Source organism: Ustilago hordei (assembly GCF_900519145.1).
Source record: "Ustilago hordei strain Uho2 genome assembly, contig: UHO2_contig_12, whole genome shotgun sequence".
Taxonomy (NCBI): Eukaryota; Fungi; Basidiomycota; class Ustilaginomycetes; order Ustilaginales; family Ustilaginaceae; genus Ustilago; species Ustilago hordei.
In genome coordinates, this window is record NW_024545263.1 from 494141 (window position 1) to 515165 (window position 21025).

Sequence of the window (21025 nt, forward strand, 5' to 3'; positions counted from 1 at the left end):
GTATGGGTGGAAGATGGAGTAAGAGGAGGCAGCCCCCAAAAAAAGGGGAAAAAAAATAAATAGAAGAACTTCGGGTCCAAAAATTTAGGATCGAATTTCGGAACTCGCAACTCGGAACTGCAACTAGGAACTCGGAACTCGGAACTCGCGACTCGCGAACCCTGACACCGAAATGTGGATCTTAAAATCTGACCCTTTTACTTGCACCTCAACCAAACTTCCATCAAAGATCTTCAACACTCTCAAGAAAAGAGAGGCTAGAGAAACGATGGACGCACTCGCAGGATACAGCTCCGGTTCGGACGATAGCGGTATTGCTGAACAGTCAGCTTCTAAGCAGGCTGTCAAGCAAGTCGATGTTGAAGCTTTGGACTATGACCCATCCGATGCTTTCGGACTAGGTAGCCTCAAGGGCGGGTCCTCTACTTCTACTCAAACACAATCTCAGGCGCAAGCACAATCCCCGCCTTCGAAAAGGAAAAAGAAGGCCACCGCACCAGAAGCAGCCGCAGCTAGCACCTCTTTCATCGCTACCCCATCCACTTCTACCTCCACCGCGGTAGCACTGGCACCAGAAGTCATCGACATCTCCTCTGCATCCGAAGCCCTGCTCATGCGACCGGGCGACACCACAATGCACGTCAACATCCCGTATTCCGATATGATCGCTCCTCAACTCGGGCCTGAAAATCCTTTCGCTTCTAACTCACAACGCACTATTGGAGCAGCCCAAAACACTCTCACCGGTCACATCGAATCCGCAGCAGTGTCTGATTTCGATTTTCGTAATCAACAACGCACTTTTCACGTCTATGGGTATGCTCGTGATCCTTCTCTCGTGGGCAGCCGAGGGTTTGTGGGCGACCAAAATGCAGCGGCACTACTGGGAGGAGCTTCTGCAGCTGAGATACGCGCTAACAACGCTGCCTACAGACCTGCTACAAAGGCGTTGAAGAAGAAGAGGAATGCGCAGAACGCAGGAGATCCAAGCGTAGTAGAAGGCGAAGGAGCCTATGTTGGACCTTGGGCAAAGTGGGATGCGGGTTCCGACATTGCAACACAACTTTTGGGGGCTGATGCGAGTGTTGGCCCCAGTCAAGCAGAGATTGCAGCGGCCAAAGCAAAAGCTGAAGCCCGCGAGCGAGAGAAACAAGTTGCAGCAAAGGAGAGAAAAGCAGCAGAGGAAGCCACCAAAATCACCGAAACATCCATCTTGCACGGCAAAAGTCTCTACGACTATCAAGGACGCACATACATGCACATCCCTACCGATGTCGACGTAAACCTTTCCTCTGAACCAGGTGAACAAGAATGTTATCTCCCCAAATCATGCATACACACTTTCCGCGGCCACACCAAAGGCATTTCCTCGCTCAAACTCTTCCCTCGTTCCGGACATCTCCTGTTATCTTGTTCGCACGATACAACCGTCAAACTGTGGGATGTCTACCACGAAGGCAACTGTCTCCGCACATTCATGGGGCATTCCAAAGCTGTACGCGATATCGCCTTCTCCAACGACGGGCGTCGATTCCTCTCGGCAGGATACGACAAAGAGATCAAACTATGGGACACGGAAACAGGTCAATGTCTCGACAGCTTCACGTCCAACAAAACCCCCTACTGCCTCACCTGGCACCCGGACGAAGATAAACAACACATCTTCCTCGCTGGAACGTCGGATAAAAAAATCCTCCAATACGACATCAACACTCACACCATGGTCCAAGAATACATCTCCCACCTGGGACCCATCAACACGATCACGTTCGTCGATAACAACCGTCGCTTCGTAACCACTTCGGACGACAAAACGATGCGTGTTTGGGACTACGACATTCCCGTGGTGATCAAATACATTGCTGATCCCACCATGCATTCTATGCCAGCGGTAGGCTTGTCGCCGAGTGGCAAGTGGTTGGTGGGGCAAAGCATGGATAATCAGATCTTGACCTTTGCCAGCGATGGCTTCAAACAGAACAGAAACAAGGTGTTTAAAGGGCACAACGTCGCAGGCTTTGCATGCGGAGTCGCCTTCAGTCCAGATGGCAGGTTTCTGAGCAGCGGCGACGGGCAAGGGGATGTGTGCTTTTGGGATTGGAAAACAACGAGGTTGTTGAAAAGATTGAGAGCAGCTCATAGGGAAGCGGTGATTGCATGTGCCTGGTTGCCGCATGAATCCAGTAAAGTCGTTACTGCCGGTTGGGATGCCGAGATCAAGTTGTGGGACTAACCTAGCCTCCGAATGCAATGCAGGAGAGTGTAAAGGAGATGGTGGTGTGTGATTGTGCGACTCTAGCCTCGAATGCGCGATTGTCAAGAGTGGACATCATGGCTGAACAGCATTTGTTGGAGATGAGTTGCTAGAGGTGCAGTTTGGGAGACCTACTTTCCCACTGCCTTGTAACTGTTGAGAATGTAGCGCAAGCATCCAAGTGTGTTTCTCTATCTGTTTCGATGCAAATGATATGATTGATGAAAGCGAATGTAAAACAAACAGACTACACAAACGGCAGTGATGAAGAAGATCACTTCCTACCCCTCTTGCCCTTCCCACCATCACGCATACTAGTCACTCCATGTCCACCAGTAGCGAACTGAACTGCCTTTCTCGAGTTGACCAAATCCGCATCACCTTGCCCAGCACTGTTTGCAGCCTTCTTCCTCATCGCACTCGTCCCCAGCTTATTCAACAATGCCAAATTAGCCTCTCTCTCCACCTTGGTATCTTTCTCATTCGCACCGAACTTTCTCTTGATCCCCTTCTGCTTTTGCTCACCTTTGAGCGTTTTATCGAACCTTCCCATACTAGCTGTGCTAGCCCTTGATCGGAGAACATCGGCCTCTAACTCTGCTTTCCTCTTCTCCCTAGCTGCAGCCCTAGCAAGTTTAGCCGCATTTGCATTTGCATTTGCATTTGCACTTGCATTTGCATCACCCAAGCCGCCACTCTTGCCACCTTTCACCGCAGAAGCAGAACTAGCCGCTGCAGCTCTCGCAAGGTTGCCCATCCTCTGCTTTTCATTTTTCTCCTTCTTCGCCAGGCGTTCCTTCTTTGCAGTTTTGGCGGGATCGATATCGGTGTTTGCATTATTCTTCAATTCGTGGATCCACTGATCTTCGAGATCTTTATTAGCACCTTTGTATCCCCATCGGGGAAGCCATTCGTTGGTGTTCTCGTCGTAGATCATCTTGTCTTTCTTCTTGGATTGAATGCCTTTCTGTTTAGCGAACTTCTCCCATTTGGTAAGAGGTTTGGGTTTGGGCATGCTCTTTTCTCGAGGCAACTTCGAAGTGAATTGAGGCAAGACAGCGAGTGGGCCATTCTCGGGATCTCGTGTAATGGGGAGAGTAAAGATTCGGTTGACGAGGGATTGAACTCCATCGCGAGTTCGGGATAAGAGGATTTCGGGGGTAAGAGGGGAGGAGGGAAGCGGGTTAGGGTTGATCGACGTTAGAAGACCAAGATCGAATTGGAAGGCAGTTGGGCTTTCGTCGACGGAGGTGGGTTTGAATTTGGAGGTTGAGGCGGCGTGGAGCGCTGTGCCGTCGAGAGAAGTGGTGGTGTTGGAGACGATCGCGGTCGGCATTGTTGCGAGTGTATAGCCTGGAGGTACGAGGAGATGGTCGAGGTAGGGGAAAGCGTTCGAGGCTGTTGACTGGCAAAAATTTCAACACAGCTTTCTTCTTTCCGCCAACCGCGCGAATTTAAAATTTTCATCTCGATAAGCGATATCCCCGATGGGATGGATATCGGGGAATGGGGAGAAATATCGGATCCCGGATAATGCAACTCTGCAGGCAATCGTGCCGAGCTTGAGCTTGTTGCGTTGTCCTGCAAACTCATCATGGTTGCACAACTTGGCACCTTGATGACTCTCACTCTGCAACTATCGCTCTCACCACCACCACCACCGCCACCGCCACCGCCACCGCAAAGATGAGCGTTTTAAGCGTAAATGGCATATCCATCGGCTTCTACCCAGACGAAGGAGACTCCGGAGGCACAAAGTCCTACCTCTCACACCTCAACACCGCCCTTTCCACCTCCTGGCCCCCTACAACCCCCCGCCCTTGCCCTATCATCACCACCGTCGGCTGGTACGCCCAAACATACCCCAACGAGACCTTTACCGGTTCTCAACTGCTACCTCTCGTCGACGATCTTAAATCATCTTACACCCTTTCCCATGTCCCTTTTATATACGAAGCTTCCGTTATGCCGTTTCAATCATGGGCTGGCTACACCCCGTCCAACAACACCAAAGCTCGGGAAATCGCCCAGGCGATATCTACACTCATCGATCGCAGCCGGATCTCCTGCACCGAGTACGCCATCTCGGAAGTGAGGTTGAGATTCGGTCATGAAATGAACTACTACATCTCCTCGGGCCTATACCCTCCTCCCACCGACGCCTCCAATCCAGGGTTGGATTATGGCACTGCATTTGACCAAGTCGCTCTCGCTTGCCGCTCCCTACCCTCGCCGTACAAGGAGAGGATAAAGATGTTTTGGTGCCCGAATATCGCCTCCACCTCAACCGATGCGCTGCAAGAATACCAAACCTATCTTCCGAGTCTGGAATATGTAGACTACGTCGGCATCGACTACTATTGCCCCGCACCAGGCTGTCTCGATTCGGGAGACTTTGTTAAAAAAATGCGGATACTGCACAATAAATATTGCTCAGAGCGGAGGCCGTTTATATTGGGCGAAACAGGTTTGCACTACGATCACAGAGAGGCTCGAGGCATAGAGGCCAAACTGAAGTGGTTGCAGGTTGTGACGGGCAAAGAGGTCAAGAGGGAGTTGAGATGGATGAGCGGCGTTAGTTGGTTTAATTATCAGAAGGATCGTGATTATAGGTTGATTTGGGTTAGACCTGAAGAGAAGCGATGTAATGATCCGTTTGTGGGATGGATCGAGCGAAGGATGGACAGAGAGCACACAAGCAAGGAAGACAGGGATGGGGCCGGAGGGAAAGTGAAGAAATTCCTCAAGACTCTCATCGCAAACTAACTTGGCATCACATTACTCGGACCAGATGAAGATTGCATTGGATCGGCATGAATCTATCCGAGTATCCTCTATACCAACCATTGAGGCTAGTTTGCTTTAATCTCCTTGGTCTCCCCACCATCAAGACCACGCAAAGAATGCCTCCAATAGCCTTTAACCCTGCCCACTCCCATCCAAACATGCCTGCTAACCCCTGTGATCATCAGTATCATCTGCAACACGGCCAAAAGATACACCACCAGCCAGCAAACGACCGCTGTCAGGCGCCTCACCACTGGACCTCTTCCCAAGGCATCTACGCTTTCCACCAGGGTACATTGCCACTGCTTCTGCCTGGGAAGGTGCCTCTCAGCATCCCTGATCTCAAATGGCAGATAGACGCCTTCTATGCGCTCTGCTGCTTTCAAACCTGAGCTGAAACCGTCTTCGTGGAAGCCATAGTTGGTCCAGGCACCTGCGAAATAGGCACCTTGTACGCCTTGCAAATTTCCGAGTTGGCGCTGCGCAGCGACGGAATGTCGCGTATAGATAGGGTGTGTGTAAGCTTGGTGTTTAAGCACTAGTTCTCGTCGGGGTGTGTAAGGGGAGCAGGGGTCTGTGGTGGGGTTTAGGGTGACTAGGATTGGGCCAAATTTGCTTTCGGGTAGGGACTGGAGTAGGTTCATGTAGTAAGTGAGCGATACACGGTCTACGTCGCTTGAGTTTGCTACTTGTTTCCTTCCTTCTTTGGCAGTCTCATTGCAGATTGCAGCACCGGTGGAAGCAGAAGAGGTGACAGTTTCAGCTAAGAAATCCCAAGCTGACCAAGCATGCCTTCTCTTTGGCATCAACCTCACATCACTGTGCAAGACGGCACTGTTTTGGCTAAAAGCAAAGTTCGCCAAAAGCCCTACAGCCTCTTTCAGCGCTTCTCCCTCTCCGCCGTTGCCGAGTGCATATCCTTGGGTCAAGATTTGCATGGTTTGATCTGCATGAGATGCAAAGATGACCCTATCCCATCCTTTCTGTTGCTTACGATCGGCAGTTTTGATGGTCCACTTGGCCGTCTTGGCATCTACCCATGCCGCTACCACCTGCCCCTTCTGGCGACCCTGATGTAACCTCGCTTGGGGAAGCTTAGACATAATGCGTTGGACGTAGGAGTGACTTGCGTTTTTGACGGTCAACCATTGTGGTCGGTTTAGGATCTGGAGTAAGTGATGGTTGTGCATGAAACGGAGGAGGGTCAAAGCGGGGAAACTGGAGAGCGCCGTTTCTGGAGCGGTTGACCAGATGGAAGCTGTCATTGGGATCAGGTAGTTTTTGCGGAACGAGGGAGAGTAGTTGCGTTGATCTAACCATTCGCCGATACTCTCCTCCCTTTTCCCACCGCGGCCTTGTTTCTCGCTTTGGTGGCAAGTGCGGAGGTAATCAAGGGATTGTTGGTTGAAACGGATTATATCCCATACCATTCTCCAATGAGCTGGGTTGAAAAGGTTACTCGTCTGGCAAAACAGAGCTCCGACACTACCACCTGCCCACTCGAACGCTCCATAACCTCCCAAGTAACGGCTCACAGAAAACGACATGTCAGAGTTGAGAATCGCAATCCCAGCAAGCTTGAGAAATGCAAGAAAGTTCGGATAGGTATCCTGGTTGAAGACGATAAACCCAGTGTCTACGGGAGTTGAAGGTGCGGATAAGGATGAGGCGCAAGTAGGAGGAGTAAAGGAAACCGTGTTGGCATGCCCACCAATCCATGCTAGTGGTTCGAACAGGTGCACTTCATGGCATGAGTACTCGTTGAGAGCCCAAGTGGAGGATAGTCCTGAGACTCCGGCGCCTATGACTGCAATCTTCATCTCGACAAACGACACTTGATGGAGATGCGATCGACGATGGTGGAAAGAGAGAGAGAGAGAGAGAGAGAGAGAGAGAGTGGAGAAGTGGATGGGTTCGAGGAAGGGCTGCAAAGGCATTACCTACTCAGACTGTGCGTAGGTGAATATGGATGGCTGCCTCAAGCTATCGAAGAATGCAAAACATTCGGCAGTTGCCTGTTCCTCGGCCGCCTTTCATTCATTCATTTCCACAACAACAGCACATGGCAATCGATCAAGGGTCCATCCAACGTGAAAGCCAAGCTAAGCTGGCTGGGAAAGGGGAAAAGGGTATTGCTTACCCAACTGAAACCTCACTTTCCGCAAGATTTCGCACAATCTGCAGGGCATCAAACAAGACCATCTCAAAAGCAGCGCTTACTACCTTCAGAATGGATAGAGCACTGCATGCAATGCTAGTACAAAGACAAAAGCAATACAGTATCAGTTTGCAATGGAAACTAATGATATCTATGGTCTCCTGCAATCGCAGGATGTTCTTCACCCCTCCAAAGTTGGGGAAGATCTGGACTGGGTTGCTCATCGTCGACATTTGCAAAGAGAATACCTCTATATCTCCTACTCCAAGCTTTTGCCTGTTGAGCACTGAGCAGTCTTTCGTATCTATATTTCCTTTCTTCTTGCGCTTCCCTCTCTGTTCTCTCCGCATCCTCTTGCCTTTGCTGGATTGCCTTCTGGGAAGAGCTTGAGTGCCAGATGTTGGACCAGCCGAATAAAGCGCCTAGAAGCCTAAACGGCATGGGCACAGGCATGACGATTGTATTCATAAACGCTGACAAGGCTTCCATCGTTGTCGGTTCCATCATGCCAGGCGAGGCAGCGTTGGGACGGGTGCGTTGGAGGAGTGCAGCTTCGGTGAGACGTAGGAGTGAAGAAGAATCCACTTGTTCGCCTGAAACTGGTTTAGCATTGGAAAAGAGAGGAGACGCGGCTGGGTCAAGGGTGGCAAGATGTTCAACCTCAGTATCGGAGGCAGTGGCGGAGGCGGCCGAGTATCGTTCGTTCTCGCTACGACCGTCTAGCATCATACCCTCACCCAGAGGAGCCGAGACGATGGGAGTTTCAGGGGAATCCAACGCAAATCCAGGCGATTGTCTCTGCTGTTGTTGTTGATGGTGGTGGTGCTCGTCATGAAGAAAAGCATCGAGCACCTCAGGTTCAAGATGGAATAGCTTGCGCAGGATGGTTCCCATCATGCGGGTCGTCTTGGAGGGATGTTCTTGTGCCATGCTCGAAGCTTGCGTTGCTGAGGAATGTCGAGTTTGGGCTGCATCAGTGTCAAGCCTAGCTTGAGTTGCTCCGGCTCCAGCACGAGGGTTGAGTAGAGGAGATTCATAGTCAATGCTCAAAAGACTGTGAGAAGTGTTGCTTCGTTTGCTCGATCGGCCGGCTGCAGAACGTCTGTGTCTCCGTTTGGGTCGGCGGGGCAGGTGGCTGTGATGCAAATGGGAGAGACCTGCACTCTGAGCGAGGTTGCTAGCTGCCAGATCTGCCTCGTCAGCGTTAAGACTCGATCGATGCAGGGGAGCAGCGTGAGGATTGTCTTGTCGCTCAGGGCGACTAGTGAAAGCAAGAGGAAGATCGTTCGCCATCCGTCTAGACTGGCCGAGATGTCGACTAGACCGGACACTGGAATACAACTGTGTTGATCGCGAAGGGCTTTCCAACAGGCGCTCCAAAGCATAGCTTCGACCCAAGAGCGACCAAGCTTTGCTGGCCAGCATACTACTATGCGACTGTGCTGGATGCACAAGATGATCGTCATCGCTACCAATACTAACATCACTGGGCTTAGAGGGTCTGCGACGAGAGGCGGACCTAGGAGCGCCTCTACCAGCCTCGCTTCTACTAGGATGCGAAGAAGCAACAGCATCGCTTTCAAAGTCGAAATCAGAACCAGAGCCAAAACCTAGCTCTTCATCTGCATCGATTTGCGAATCTGTGCCACTAAACACAGATTCGGGAAAGAGATGCTCAGAATGGCGTGCCTGCTGAGAGAGTTGGTCGTCATCAGCACCGCTCAAGTGGAGAGCAGCATCGGTAGAAGCTGGACTTAGCGGGGAGGTGAGGAATCGCCCTGTACCGTCGTGGAGCGGGGGAAGGGTGAGGGCGAGTGGATCTGTATCATCGGTTTGATCGGTGGTGGGAGTGGTGGGGGAAGTGAGTTGGACAGTGGGAGAGGTGGGTGGTTGACGTGCTCGACCGGGGAAGACGATGCTCCAGTCTTGCGGTGGTTCTCGTTCTTGGCGGTGGTGGCGGTGGTGGTGAGGGGTAGCGGAGGGGTGATCTCGTCGATCGCGGCTTTGTTGCCGGGGTTGGTGTTGGACAAAGGCCATGGTTGCGGGGAGCCCAAGGGACTGGATGGCTGAAGGATTGCACACACAAGTCTGGATGAGATGGATGAGTGATGGGGGTGTCGGATTGAGCCCGGAAGAGGGTGGCAAGGGTGGCAAGGGAGACAAGGGAGACCAGGGAGACCAGGGAGACAAGGGATGGACTCGGTATCAGGATGACTCTTCTGGTGGCGATGCTTGACGGCAGACAGAATGCAGCAATGTATGGGGTCTAAGACGGGAAGCTGGAAGGCAGGATGGTGGATAGCGCGGCTGTTTGGGAGCAACAAAGGTGGACGCTTGACACTAGGATCGGATGGTGGCAGAGATACGAAGGAGGTCCGAGTTGTTGAGAGGCAAGTGCGAAATCAAGACGATACAATTGAGAGACGCAAAGTCATCAGGGTCTGACTCAGTCTCTCTCCCGCTCGTCATGGATGACGAGCTCTACTTGAATGACGAGCTCTACTTGAATGACAAGCTGCTCAGAGTTTTGAGAACTTCATAAAGCCCTTTCTGCACCCACAAAGATAGAGAGATCTACCTTTGCTTTGACATTAACTTTGCTTCACCTGACGCCGCAGAGTTGAACTCTCCCACATCGTCTATCTTGTCGCTCGGCTGTTCTCCAAGTCTGCTGAAGGATAGCATCCAGGTGCAATAGCAGCAGTCACTCTCCTTTCATTCCTATCGCACCTTGAGCCTCGCCAAAAAGAATGCTCCGTACTGGGCTCGAACCAGTGACCTTCCGTTGTAACAATCTCAGACAAGTCATTCTGAGGCATCTCCTATTAGACGGATGCGATAATCCAACTACGCTAACGAAGCTCTTACGTCTAGTATTGCTTAGCATTGCAACTATACACACAGGATGAAAAGAAAAAAAGAAAAAAAGAAAAAAGAAAAAAAGAAAAAAGAAAAAAAGAAAAAAAGAAAAAAGAAAAAAAAAAAAAAAGGTTTGGTCCAAAATCTCCTTTTCCGTCATTGCCCGTTGTCAATGGACTTATCGCTATCACTGCTAATGCTGCTAGCGTGATGCTGAAGGACTAATGTGAACGAAAACAGAGTGGCTTAGATGCTGCTAATGAAACGGAGTGGCATAATTGTTGGGCTTGCGGAGATGGTGGTGATGAACTGAGTACATGCATGCACAACTGAGCCTTCTTTGACGAAAATGAGAGACCTTTTGCCCAGGAAAGCTCTATTTGGCAAGTGAATGTGTAAACTGTGATCGAGACACAAAACTCAGCTAAGCAACCTATCAGACAAAAAGGAACTCATATAGAGGTTGGTGACAGAGCCCTGAACAGAACAAGGCTACATCCCAGAGACTCCATCACCAGAACAAAGTACTAAGCAAATTAACTATGCAGATGATATGTGAGGCTCTGTCTGCAGCCAATATGGCTTGAGACAATCTTGATGAGTTCATTTGTCCTGACCTGTCATCAGATTGCAGATGAGATATGTCTTCTTGAGGCACATGAGGACAGCAAATGGTCCTATCCAACGAGGGGCTATCTTCACTTGTGTTGAGTAGGTGAATTTGAGCTGAGTTTGGTGTCGCAGCACCAGACTTCCGGGCTCATATGTGTCATGGGACCAGAGGCGCAGGGAGCAAGAAGACGGAAGTCATATAAAGCGGAGCACAGGAATCGAAGGATCGGGCTATGCGAGAGCCTAAGGCAGAGTTCACTGAGACCAGTAGTGTTGTCATGGGCCTGAATGTGCAGGAAGCAGGAAGACCCATTAGTTCATATGAAGGGAGTGCAGGGATCAGAGGATTGGGCAGACTGTAGGATTTGCAGCAGAATTCACTGAGATCTGCAGTAGAATTGGCTCTATGACAGATCTCAGTGAGATTGGTACAAACAAAGGTGGTATCATGAATTCCACCAGGATCTGTAGTAGACATGATTGTGTGGCAGATTCCACAGAGATCAGTGGCAAGGATGATAGTGTGATGAACTTCACATGTGAGGAGTGGGACCAAGCATTGCCAAGAAGAGGACCAAGCTCAGGAGCATGCAGCTGGTTACCACTCAGGGGTCACAGGATAAAGACCTGGAGAACTGTTGCCAGTTGAAGGAAGAAGAGCTGTGTCAAGGACACTGGCAAGCAGGTCATGAGGAGAAGGAGCAGTGTCAAAGGAGTCAACACACAGCTCAAGAAGGACAGGAGTGGTGCTACAGGGACCCCTGTATAGTACTCAATGAAGAGGGTACTCTCTGGAGAGAGAGAGCCAGAGCAGTGTCACAGGTGACACTACAAAGGATGTATATAAGCATACCTTCTCATCATAGGTGGATGAGTGGATCCTCATCCACTCTACACCATATCAACTAATTAATACTTCAAGCATAAGTACATATTAGTTTCAGTCAGCATAGTTGCAATCAAGTAGGTTGCCTCTCATTGTAGCATGTGTGTTGTATCACTGCTCACTGATGTCCGAAGGCAGTTCCTAGCAAACCAGCAGTCCAGATAAAGATAGAACCAAAGGCAGTAGTCCACTGTGGTCTGGGGATCACCTCAAGCAATAGTTGACACACTGGACACTCATGTCAATGTCACCAAGCAATCATAATCACACCAGGCCTTGGTGTTAGTACAACTCATATCATTATTGATCATGCTGAGCTACCTCTGGATGGAGTGTCCACAGCGGTCAGTTGAAACCTGCAATAGCAAAACCCTTACTGCAGTTCTGAGCAAGAAAAGTGATAGAGATGGCTCTACTACATATTTTGCTGAGAATTGCAATACCACAAGTGTTGTTGCATAACTCGACAGGATCTGTAATAGGCGAGACTCTATTACCGATCTCAGGTTTTGGGCGCGCGACCGCTGACAGGGGGGAGGAGGCGTGCGACGATCCACCCAACGGGGAGGAGGCGTCAGGGGTTGGATTTCCGGACGAAAGACCGGAATAGCAGCACGAGAGGCGAACAAGATAGTGTCAACGATCTCGTCAGCAGTAGGAGGAGGGGCAGGAGAGCAGGCCAGCTCAGCCTCCCATGCCGCTTGATGCTCCGGAGTCATCACCCCCACTGTGGAACATCTTTTGTCCACCTCATACAAATCGATGTCAGGAGAGGTCAGGGAATAATCATTCCCCATGGGGGGGGGAAATGGTGCATGCCAAGAAGGGGGAAGGGAGGGGACTGGGGGTGACATCATTGCCATCCATCCCCAAGAAAAGAGGCTCCAGTGGCGAACGAGCCACCAGAGAGGCAAGAGGATCGGCCACACGGGCCAGGACTGGGGGAGCAGGAGGATTGGTTCCTGCAGTAGTGTCCCTGCAAGGTTGCACCTGGAGTATGACCCAGCAACATCGAGAGGAAGTTGTCGCCACCTCAGGAGGAGGGGCTGTCACAGTGGTCTTAGACCGGGTCTGGTAAGGTGAAGGAGCCATTGTTAGATAAGATATCAGATGGCCAAGGAAGGTGGTGGTTTGGTCCAGACATGGCACAGGACTTGCCTCGATGGAGCTCGGCTCTTAAGAGGGGGGTAATGTCATGGGCCTGAATGCACAGGAAGCAGGAAGACCCATTAGTTCATATGAAGGGAGTGCAGGAATTGAGGAATCAGGCAGATCATGGGATCTGCAGCAGAATTCATTGAGATCTGTAGTAGGAACAGTTCTATGACAGATCTCATCGAGATCTGCATGAGCAAAGTTGATATCACAAATCTCGCCAGAATCTGCAGTAAGCATGATCATATGGCAGATTCTGTGGAGATCAGTGACAAGGATGTTCATACAACAAATTCACATGTGAGGAGGACCAAGCTCACACACGAGGAGGACCAAGCTCTGCCAAGATGGGGACCAAGCTCAGGAACATGCAGCTGGTTACCACTCAGGGGTTCACAAGATAAGGACCTGGAGAACTGTCGCCAGCCAAAGGAAGAAGAGCTGTGTCAAGGACACCAGCAAGCAGGTCATGAGGAGGAGGAGCAGTGTTGAAGGAGTCGACACACAGCTCAAGAAGGACAGAAAGGAGCGATAAGCAAGCAGGGCTCGATGAGGAGGAGGCGCCTCGTCAGGGACCCCTGTACAGTGCTCGGCGAAGAAGGTACTCTCTGGAGAGAGAGCCAGAGCAGTGTCGCTGGCGACACTGCGAAGATGTATATAACCATACCTTCTCGTCACAAGATAAGTGTCAGGAGAACAGTCGCCGGTTAGGAGGAAGGGGAGCTGTGTCACTAACACCAGCGTATGGGTCATGAGGAGGAAGAGCTGTGTCGAGGAGGTCGACACACAGCTCAAGAAGGACAGGAGCTGTGCTACAGGGACCCCTGTATAGTACTTGACAAAGAGGGTACTCTCTGGAGAGAGAGAGCTGGAGCAGTGTTGCAGGCGACACTACAAAGGATGTATATAAGCATACCTTCTCATCATAGGTGGATGAGTGGATCCTCATCCACTCTACACCATATCAACTAATTAATACTTCAAGCATAAGTACATATTAGTTTCAGTCAGCATAGTCACAATCAAGTAGGTTGCCTCTCATTGTAGCATGTGTGTTGTATCACTGCTCACTGACGTCCGAAGGCGGTTCAAGTTGTCCTGTATGTGCTAGGTACAAAGCTCCTCGTCACCGTCCATATGGTTTGCTACAGCCACTAGCAACACCAGACAGGCCCTGGGGCTCCATATCCCTCGACTTCATCGAAGGACTACCACCATTGAAGAAGTATGACTCCAAGACCTATGACTCTATCTTAGTCATTGTCAACAGGTTAACCAAGTTTGCCATACTAGCTCCAACCCATAAGACAGTCATGGCCAAACAGACTGCAGTGTTGCTATACGGACACATGGTTAGACTCTTCAGATACCCAGATCACATGGTCTTGGACCAAGGCAGGCAGTTCATATCAGGAGCATGGAAGGCATTCACAGAACAAATGGGTGTAAAGCACTCACTTAGCATGGCTTACCATCCTCAAACTGATGGTCAGACAGAGAGGGTCAATCAGGTCATAGAGCAATACCTAAGGATGTACTGCAACTATGAGCAGAATGACTGGGCCAACCTGCTGGACACTGCAGCCTTTGTATACAACAACATGGTCCACAACAGCATTGGTGTCTCACCATTCTTTGCATGCTATGGATGGAACCCCAAGGCTCATCCTGATATCCCTCAACAACTAGGAGTCAATGATCCAGGTCGCTTCGAGTACCTCATGGATGGAAAGAAGCATTGCAAGTACCTCCAGGAGCAGATCAGAGAGGCACAATGTAGATCAGTAGACCAGTATAACAGGAAGCACAAGGACATCGAGTTCAAGGTGGGTGATATGGTCTATATCAACCGTTGAAACTGGAAGACAAGGAGACCCACACCCAAGTTAGATACCCGGTTTGCAGGACCCTACCCAGTTCAGGAATGGGTAGGACGCTGAGCTTATCAAGTCACATTGCCAGCAAACCTTAGGGTGCATGATGTGTTCCATGTCTCCATGCTCTAGCCAGCAAGAACAAGTTCTCTTCCTCAACGTGCTGAACAGCCCACCATACCATCACTTCCAGATGAGGACCTCGACTTCGAAGTCGAAGCACTCATCAACAAGCGTTCACACAATGGGACTACAGAGTACAAGGTGTTGTGGAGAGGGTACTCAGAAGAAGCTGCTTCATGGGAACCAGTAGAGAACCTTGTAAGCGGTCGCACGCCAGAGACTAGCTGGGGTTGATTGAGTAAGGACTACTCGATATGATTCGCCTAAACGTAACCAAGCGTCATTGCCTAGTAAGTCTCGACTGACCGCCTTGAACACTCCATTCAGAGGTTGCACAGCACGGACGTTGTTTGTTGGTGAGTGCGTGATACACCCTCCCCTACAGTATGAGTGTTCATAGTACTGTTGATAATGCTCTTGGACGTCGTCTGGACCATGATATGCCAATCGCCTACAGAGGACATGAGTTACTGGACCACTGGTGTGAAACACCACCTACAATAACCGACTGGACCACTGGTGTCAAGCAACACCGCCTACAGTAAGGAACTGGACTGCTAGTGTGAAGAACACCACCTACAGTAATGAACTGGACCACTAGTGTGAAGAACACCACCTACAGTTGTCGACTAACAATGATACAACACACATGTTGAGAGTCGTTGCAAGAGCACTGCTATTGCGAAGATACATAACCTAGTAAGTATAGAGTAAGTAGTTGAGTTTCAGAGTGGATGCCCATCCACTCAAATGCTATGGTAGAAAGAGAGTATTTATACATTTGATCGGTGTTTTCCCTCGACACCTATCCTGCTCCTCTTGAGGGGCCTTTGTCCCCTGTTAGGCACTGCCTTGCCCTGCTGGCATCATCCCCTTCAATACTGTGCTCCTACCGTTTTGCTCAGCATAAGGGTTATGCAACACTGCCCTCTCGCCTTCATGCTCTCCTTCCATCTGATGTGTGATGCCCCCCTTTCGGCATGGCCCCCTTTCGTCTTAATCTTGTGAATCCCCTTTTGAACCTTGTGACCATACCCCCTGGTCATGTGGTCACATCGGCTCAGTTCCATCTCGACTTGTTCAGATCAGCTGACTAGTTGAAGCATGCTGATTCGACTGACTCTGTCATCAGCACAGCTCCGAATACTTGTTCGGATCGGCCGACTAGTTGAAGCATGCTGATCCAACTGACTCCATCGTCGGCACAGCTCCGAACACTTGCTCGGATCAGCCGACTAGTTGAAGCATGCTGATTCGACTGACTCTGTCATCAGCACAGCTCCGAATACTTGTTCGGATCGGCCGACTAGTTGAAGCGTGCTGATCCAACTGACTCCATCGTTGGCACAGCTCCGAACACTTGCTCGGATTGGCCGACTAGTTGAAGCATGCTGATTCGACTGACTCTGACATCGGCACAGCTCTGAATACCTGTTCGGATCGGCCGATTAGTTGAGGCATGCTGATCCGGCTGCCTCTGTCATCAGCATAGCTCTGAGTACTTGTTCGGATCAGCCGACTCGTTGAAGCATACTGGTCCGGCTGACTCCAACTGATCCCATGAGATCGATCTGGATTCCCGGGGTTCGATCGATCTCATAAATCATGTGCACTGCCAACCCGATTAATCTCATTGATCCCTGATGGTTGTCGACTCTGATCAATCTGGCACACCCTTCATATGTTGATCTTCTGTGCACCCTTCATATACTGCTCCATTATGCAACGTTATCATAACTGCCACTGATCATTTGGCGCACTCTCTTGCACAGGCCAGCCATCCCTGTGACATTACCCCCCCTTCCAGAGCTGAGCTCTGTTGAGGTTATATAAGCCCTCCTTCGTCTTACTTTTCATCCCCTCTTTCTTCTCCTCTTACCATATCATGCAACCGATATCTCTCTACTTGGTATGCCCTGTCTTCGTTGTTCTCATCCTTCGAGGACTTCCCCTTCACCTCCTACTACAATGGTCGAGGTTTCTAACGACGACCCCGCCCCTCAGAGTCCAACTTCTTCTATCCAGACTCCCCCATTGCCTAGTCCAACTTCTTCTATCCAGACTCCCCCATTGCCTATGTCTTCCCTTCCTGATGACTCGGCCTTCCTGAGCCCGACTGCTTCCATGCTTTCCCTCTGCTCCTCCCTTGGGCACATGTATGGACCTGATCCTTCGTTCCTTGACCTGGAATGCCCTACGACTTCTTCCTCCAACCATCGTGATGCTGTGGAAGTAGACTTGGCATGTACTCCAGCCTTTCCTTCCCTTGATTGTCATGTGCCTACCAACGGTGAGATAGCTGGTTGGTCTGAAGGATTGGTGGTGTCTAGGCTGGTGGTAAAAATCGCTACTGGGGACTATCCTCCATAGTGGGAGGTAGGTAGAGGTTCTTCGACTGAATGGCAACTGCACTGCCTGGCCATGCTTCGAATGACCAAGGGTTGTATGCCCTGGCCTAGCTGGCAATGCGCCCAGTGTGCTAGTCTTAGTCTACCGTGAGTAATCTTTCATACGCCATTCTCTTTCTTCCTGCCAATGCTAACCTCCTCTTTTTTTAGTTGTTTTCCTTCTGCATTCATCAACCCCTTCATCCCTTACAGTCGTGTTCCTTGCACCTGCACTCATTGCCACCTTGGCAACTTGTCACATTGTGAACGGACAATTCCTGTTTCTCCAGACATGGAGTACCTTGGTGATGGTCCCCCCAACAGGCAGCCTCGGGGCGCTCACCTGGCGGAGTGTGTGCATCTGACTGTGACCAATGGTTATGGTCCGGGATTTGTTTGTGCTGATGATCGAGTGACTGACCCCAACACCTCCAACAAATGGATATTTGCCATCGGTGTTCTCTGGCACTCACCTAACCGAGTGATGGCATTCCCAATCATTTGGATTCTCTTCTTGTACCTTGATTGTCATGATAAGTTGTGCTTGGAGCATTGACCTCATGAGTCTGTCACAGTACCTGGCGAGAATGCTGATTTCCTCTTCCAAGGACACTGGGTCTGTCCTCCTCTCATTCCTACTCGTGAACACGATGTGTAACGACGTGTTTGTATCTACCCCCAATTCAATTTTCTTTTGCTCCTTTTTTCTCTAAAGCCTGTGTCTCTTTTTTTTGTCGACTTGCATGAGATGCTACGAAATTTGAACAGAGTTTTGCCTTCCATTGATACGTTTTGCTCTTCTCCATTTTTGTGTCACTTTTTGTGGAAGTTTTTGTGTCGCTTTTTTGTTGAAGTTTTTGTGTTGTTTTTTGTTGAAACTTATAGTTGTCGTCCCCCTGCCGATTCCTCATACTCCTGGATGAGGGTTGGGCAATCAAGAAGGTCAATCAACTCCCATGATGCTGCTTCTTCTGGGTACCCTCACCAGAGTACCCTGTATTCGATCTTGTGATTATGAACTCATTTGTCCAGTAAGGCCTCAACCTCGAATTCGAGGTCCTCCTCTGGTAACGGTGGCTCTACTGGAATCTGCATGCAGTGTGGAAGTGTGCTCGTCCTGGCTGGCTCCAACATTGATATGTGAAAAACGTCATGGACTTGGAGGTTTACTGGTAGACTGATTCAATATGCCCTTCTACCAACCCTTTCTTTGATCGGGTATGGGCCTGCAAACCTCATGTCCAACTTTGGGGTTGGTCATCTTGTCTTCCAGTTTCTTTGATTGATGTACACTAGGTCACCCACTTTGAATTCAATATCTTTCCATTTGTGGTTGTATTGGTTGACTGCCCAACTCTGAGCTTGTCTGATACGATCTTGAAGATACTTAATTCATTCAGTATTGTCTGTGAAGTACTCGGCAAGCTTTGGGTCATTTACCCCAAGTTTTCCAGGTATCTCCAGATGCAACTTGGGATTCCAACCATAGCAAGCAAAAAATGGGGATATGCCAATACTAGCATGCACAGTGTTGTTGTACACGAATGCCACCATATGAATTAAGCTAGACCAATCATCCTGCTCATAGTTGCAGTACATCCAGAGGTACTGCTCTATGACCTGATTTACTTGTTCTGTCTGCCCATTGGTTTGGGGGTGATAGGACATACTGGGTGAGTGTTTTGCACCTAGGCTGTCTACGAATGCAGACCAAGACTTGGATATGAATTGTCATCTGTGATCTGAGACAATGTGGTCTGGGGCACCAAATAGTGGAAAGAGGTTCGTTTTGAGAAGTACCACTGTCTGTTCCACCATTATGGTCTTTGTCGTCAGGACCATGATTGTATACTTGGTCAGTCAGTCTACTATGACTAAGATGGAGTCATAGTCTCCTGACATCAGCAGTCCTTCAATGAAGTCCAATGATATGGATCCCCATGGCCATTCTGGTGTTGACAATGGTTGGAGGAGACCATAGGGTCGGTGTCGAGGTGTCTTGTATTGTGCACATACAGGACAACTCGCCACATAGTCTGCGATCCAGGCTGTCATATTAGGCCACCAGTAGTGTCTTTGGGCAGACCAGATAGTGGCATCCCATCCGATGTGTCCAGCGGTTACACCATCATGACACTGAGACATCACCATGAATTGTAGATGTTCCACTGAGAGGGATTGGTCATCTACTTCTTGTGCACCTCGTGTCCTGCATTTGTTGGTTCTTCCCAGCATGGTTACCTTTGGAATGACCAGGCATCCGTCTTTGTGCCAGAGCCCGTTCCTGGTTTCAAAAGGTGTCTGGGCTTGCATCTCTTGAAGTTCCTGATCTAGGGGCTGGAACATTCGGACTAGGCCTAGTAATCCTTGAGAAGTGATAGCCTCCATTGTTGGCATGGCTGCTATCAGTACCAAAGCAACCCCTGCTGTTTCGGGGATGTCCTGTGGTTCATTTTCATCTTGAACTTTCTTGAACACCCTGGATGGTAGTAACTGTCACACATTGTGTTCCTGTTCCTCCCCAATGGGTTGCATGTCTCTCCTCCGAGTTAATGCATCTGGTTCTCCAGCCTTGTCACCTGGACGATATTGCAGCACGAAATCAAAATCGGCCAACAATACTGCCCATCTAGCTTGCCTTCCAGTAATATGTCATTGAGACTTAAAATACTTGAGGGCTTCATGATCTGTCAGAATGACAAGCTGATTGGGTAGTCCAGCTAACATATGGCGCCACTGGGTGAGGCAGGCTACCACTGCAAGGAGCTCTTTATCATGTATCTCATAGTTCTTTTCGGCTGATGCCATTTTGCGAGAATAGTAAGCTACTGGGTGCCAATGACCTTCATGTTCTTGCTTTAATACCCCAGTGATGGCAAAGTCACTTGCATCCGTTTCTAGCCATGTCGGCAAGTGATAGTCGAAGTGTTTCAACACCCCAGCTGTCGTGAACGCTTGGATGAGCTTGTGAAAAGCCTGCTTGGCATCTTCCGGTAACTCAAACTTCTTGAATCATTCTGTGGGCTTTACTAACAATGTAAGTGGTTTTGCAATGTGCATGAAATGAGCTATGAATCTCTGATAGAAGTTTGCGAAGCCTAGGAAATGCTGGATGTCATGGATCAACTCCAGCATTGGCCATTCTGTAACTGTTTGCACCTTCTCTGGATCCATTTCTATCCCCATGGGTTTTATGATATACCCCAAGAATTCAATGGTGTCCATGTGAAACTCACATTTCGACAGCTTGGCAAATAGTCAATGCTTCTTCAAGCATGACAGGATCTCGATAACGTGCATGATATGCTCCTCTTTCGTGTCACTAAAGATTAGGAAGTCATCCAGGTACACCACCACAAATATTCCAATGATATTGCAGAAGATGTGGTTGATAAATGACTGGAAATGGGCAGGAGCGTTAGCTAGGCCAAAAGGCATTACCAAATACTCATAAAGACCCAGCTGGGTTCCAAATGCCGTCTTCCACTCATCTCCATCTGCAATATGGATAAGGTTATATGCGGCTCTGAGATCCAGTTTCAAATATATCCTTGCCTTGCATAGGAGGAACAACTGTTCATTGATGAGTGGTAATGGTGCTCGATTCTTGACTGTGATTTCATTCAAGCCCCTGTAATTGATGCAGAGTCGCAATCCTCCATCTTTTTTAGGTATGAAGAGTACTGGTGATCTTGCAGGGCTCTTCGATGGCCATATGAAACCTTTGGCTAGGTTTTCGTCAAGGTACTTGTGGAGTTTGGCCATTTCCTTTGGTCCCTTGAGATATAATGGTCCTTGAGAGGGCTTACTATTTTCAGCCAGTTCAAGCTGCAGATCATTTTCAGTGTGTGGTGGTAGCTTGTCTGCTTCCACCTCGTCAAACACCTCTCATAGATGTCAGTACAGTTCTGGTATGTCCTTGATCATAAC

The 21025-nt window shown here is 49.5% G+C and overlaps 5 protein-coding genes and 1 non-coding gene across 6 annotated transcripts; 2 read left to right on the forward strand and 4 right to left on the reverse strand.

The window, feature by feature from the left end:
- Nucleotides 1-268: 268 nt before the first annotated feature.
- Nucleotides 269-2233, forward strand: UHO2_05216 (putative CDC40 - Pre-mRNA splicing factor important for catalytic step II; the record flags this gene model as incomplete). The annotated part of the gene is made up of 1 exon (XM_041556218.1): nucleotides 269-2233. One exon carries the CDS (start codon nucleotides 269-271, stop codon nucleotides 2231-2233), a length of 1965 nt encoding a protein of 654 aa, XP_041412152.1.
- A 295-nt stretch (nucleotides 2234-2528) lies between these two features.
- On the reverse strand, nucleotides 2529-3590 carry UHO2_05217 (uncharacterized protein; the record flags this gene model as incomplete). The annotated part of the gene is made up of 1 exon (XM_041556219.1): nucleotides 2529-3590. One exon carries the CDS (start codon nucleotides 3588-3590, stop codon nucleotides 2529-2531), a length of 1062 nt encoding a protein of 353 aa, XP_041412153.1.
- Nucleotides 3591-3940: 350 nt separating this feature from the next.
- On the forward strand, nucleotides 3941-5020 carry UHO2_05218 (uncharacterized protein; the record flags this gene model as incomplete). Its single annotated transcript, XM_041556220.1, has 1 exon — nucleotides 3941-5020. The coding sequence occupies one exon, from the start codon at nucleotides 3941-3943 to the stop codon at nucleotides 5018-5020; it is 1080 nt and encodes a 359-aa protein (XP_041412154.1).
- An 86-nt stretch (nucleotides 5021-5106) lies between these two features.
- UHO2_05219 (uncharacterized protein) lies at nucleotides 5107-6861 on the reverse strand (the record flags this gene model as incomplete). Its single annotated transcript, XM_041556221.1, has 1 exon — nucleotides 5107-6861. The coding sequence occupies one exon, from the start codon at nucleotides 6859-6861 to the stop codon at nucleotides 5107-5109; it is 1755 nt and encodes a 584-aa protein (XP_041412155.1).
- Nucleotides 6862-7340: 479 nt separating this feature from the next.
- Nucleotides 7341-9236, reverse strand: UHO2_05220 (uncharacterized protein; the record flags this gene model as incomplete). The annotated part of the gene is made up of 1 exon (XM_041556222.1): nucleotides 7341-9236. The coding sequence occupies one exon, from the start codon at nucleotides 9234-9236 to the stop codon at nucleotides 7341-7343; it is 1896 nt and encodes a 631-aa protein (XP_041412156.1).
- Nucleotides 9237-9950: 714 nt separating this feature from the next.
- tRNA-Ile(AAT) lies at nucleotides 9951-10061 on the reverse strand. Its single transcript has one exon. It is a non-coding gene; the product is annotated as a tRNA-Ile (tRNA).
- Between the last annotated feature and the right edge of the window lie 10964 nt (nucleotides 10062-21025).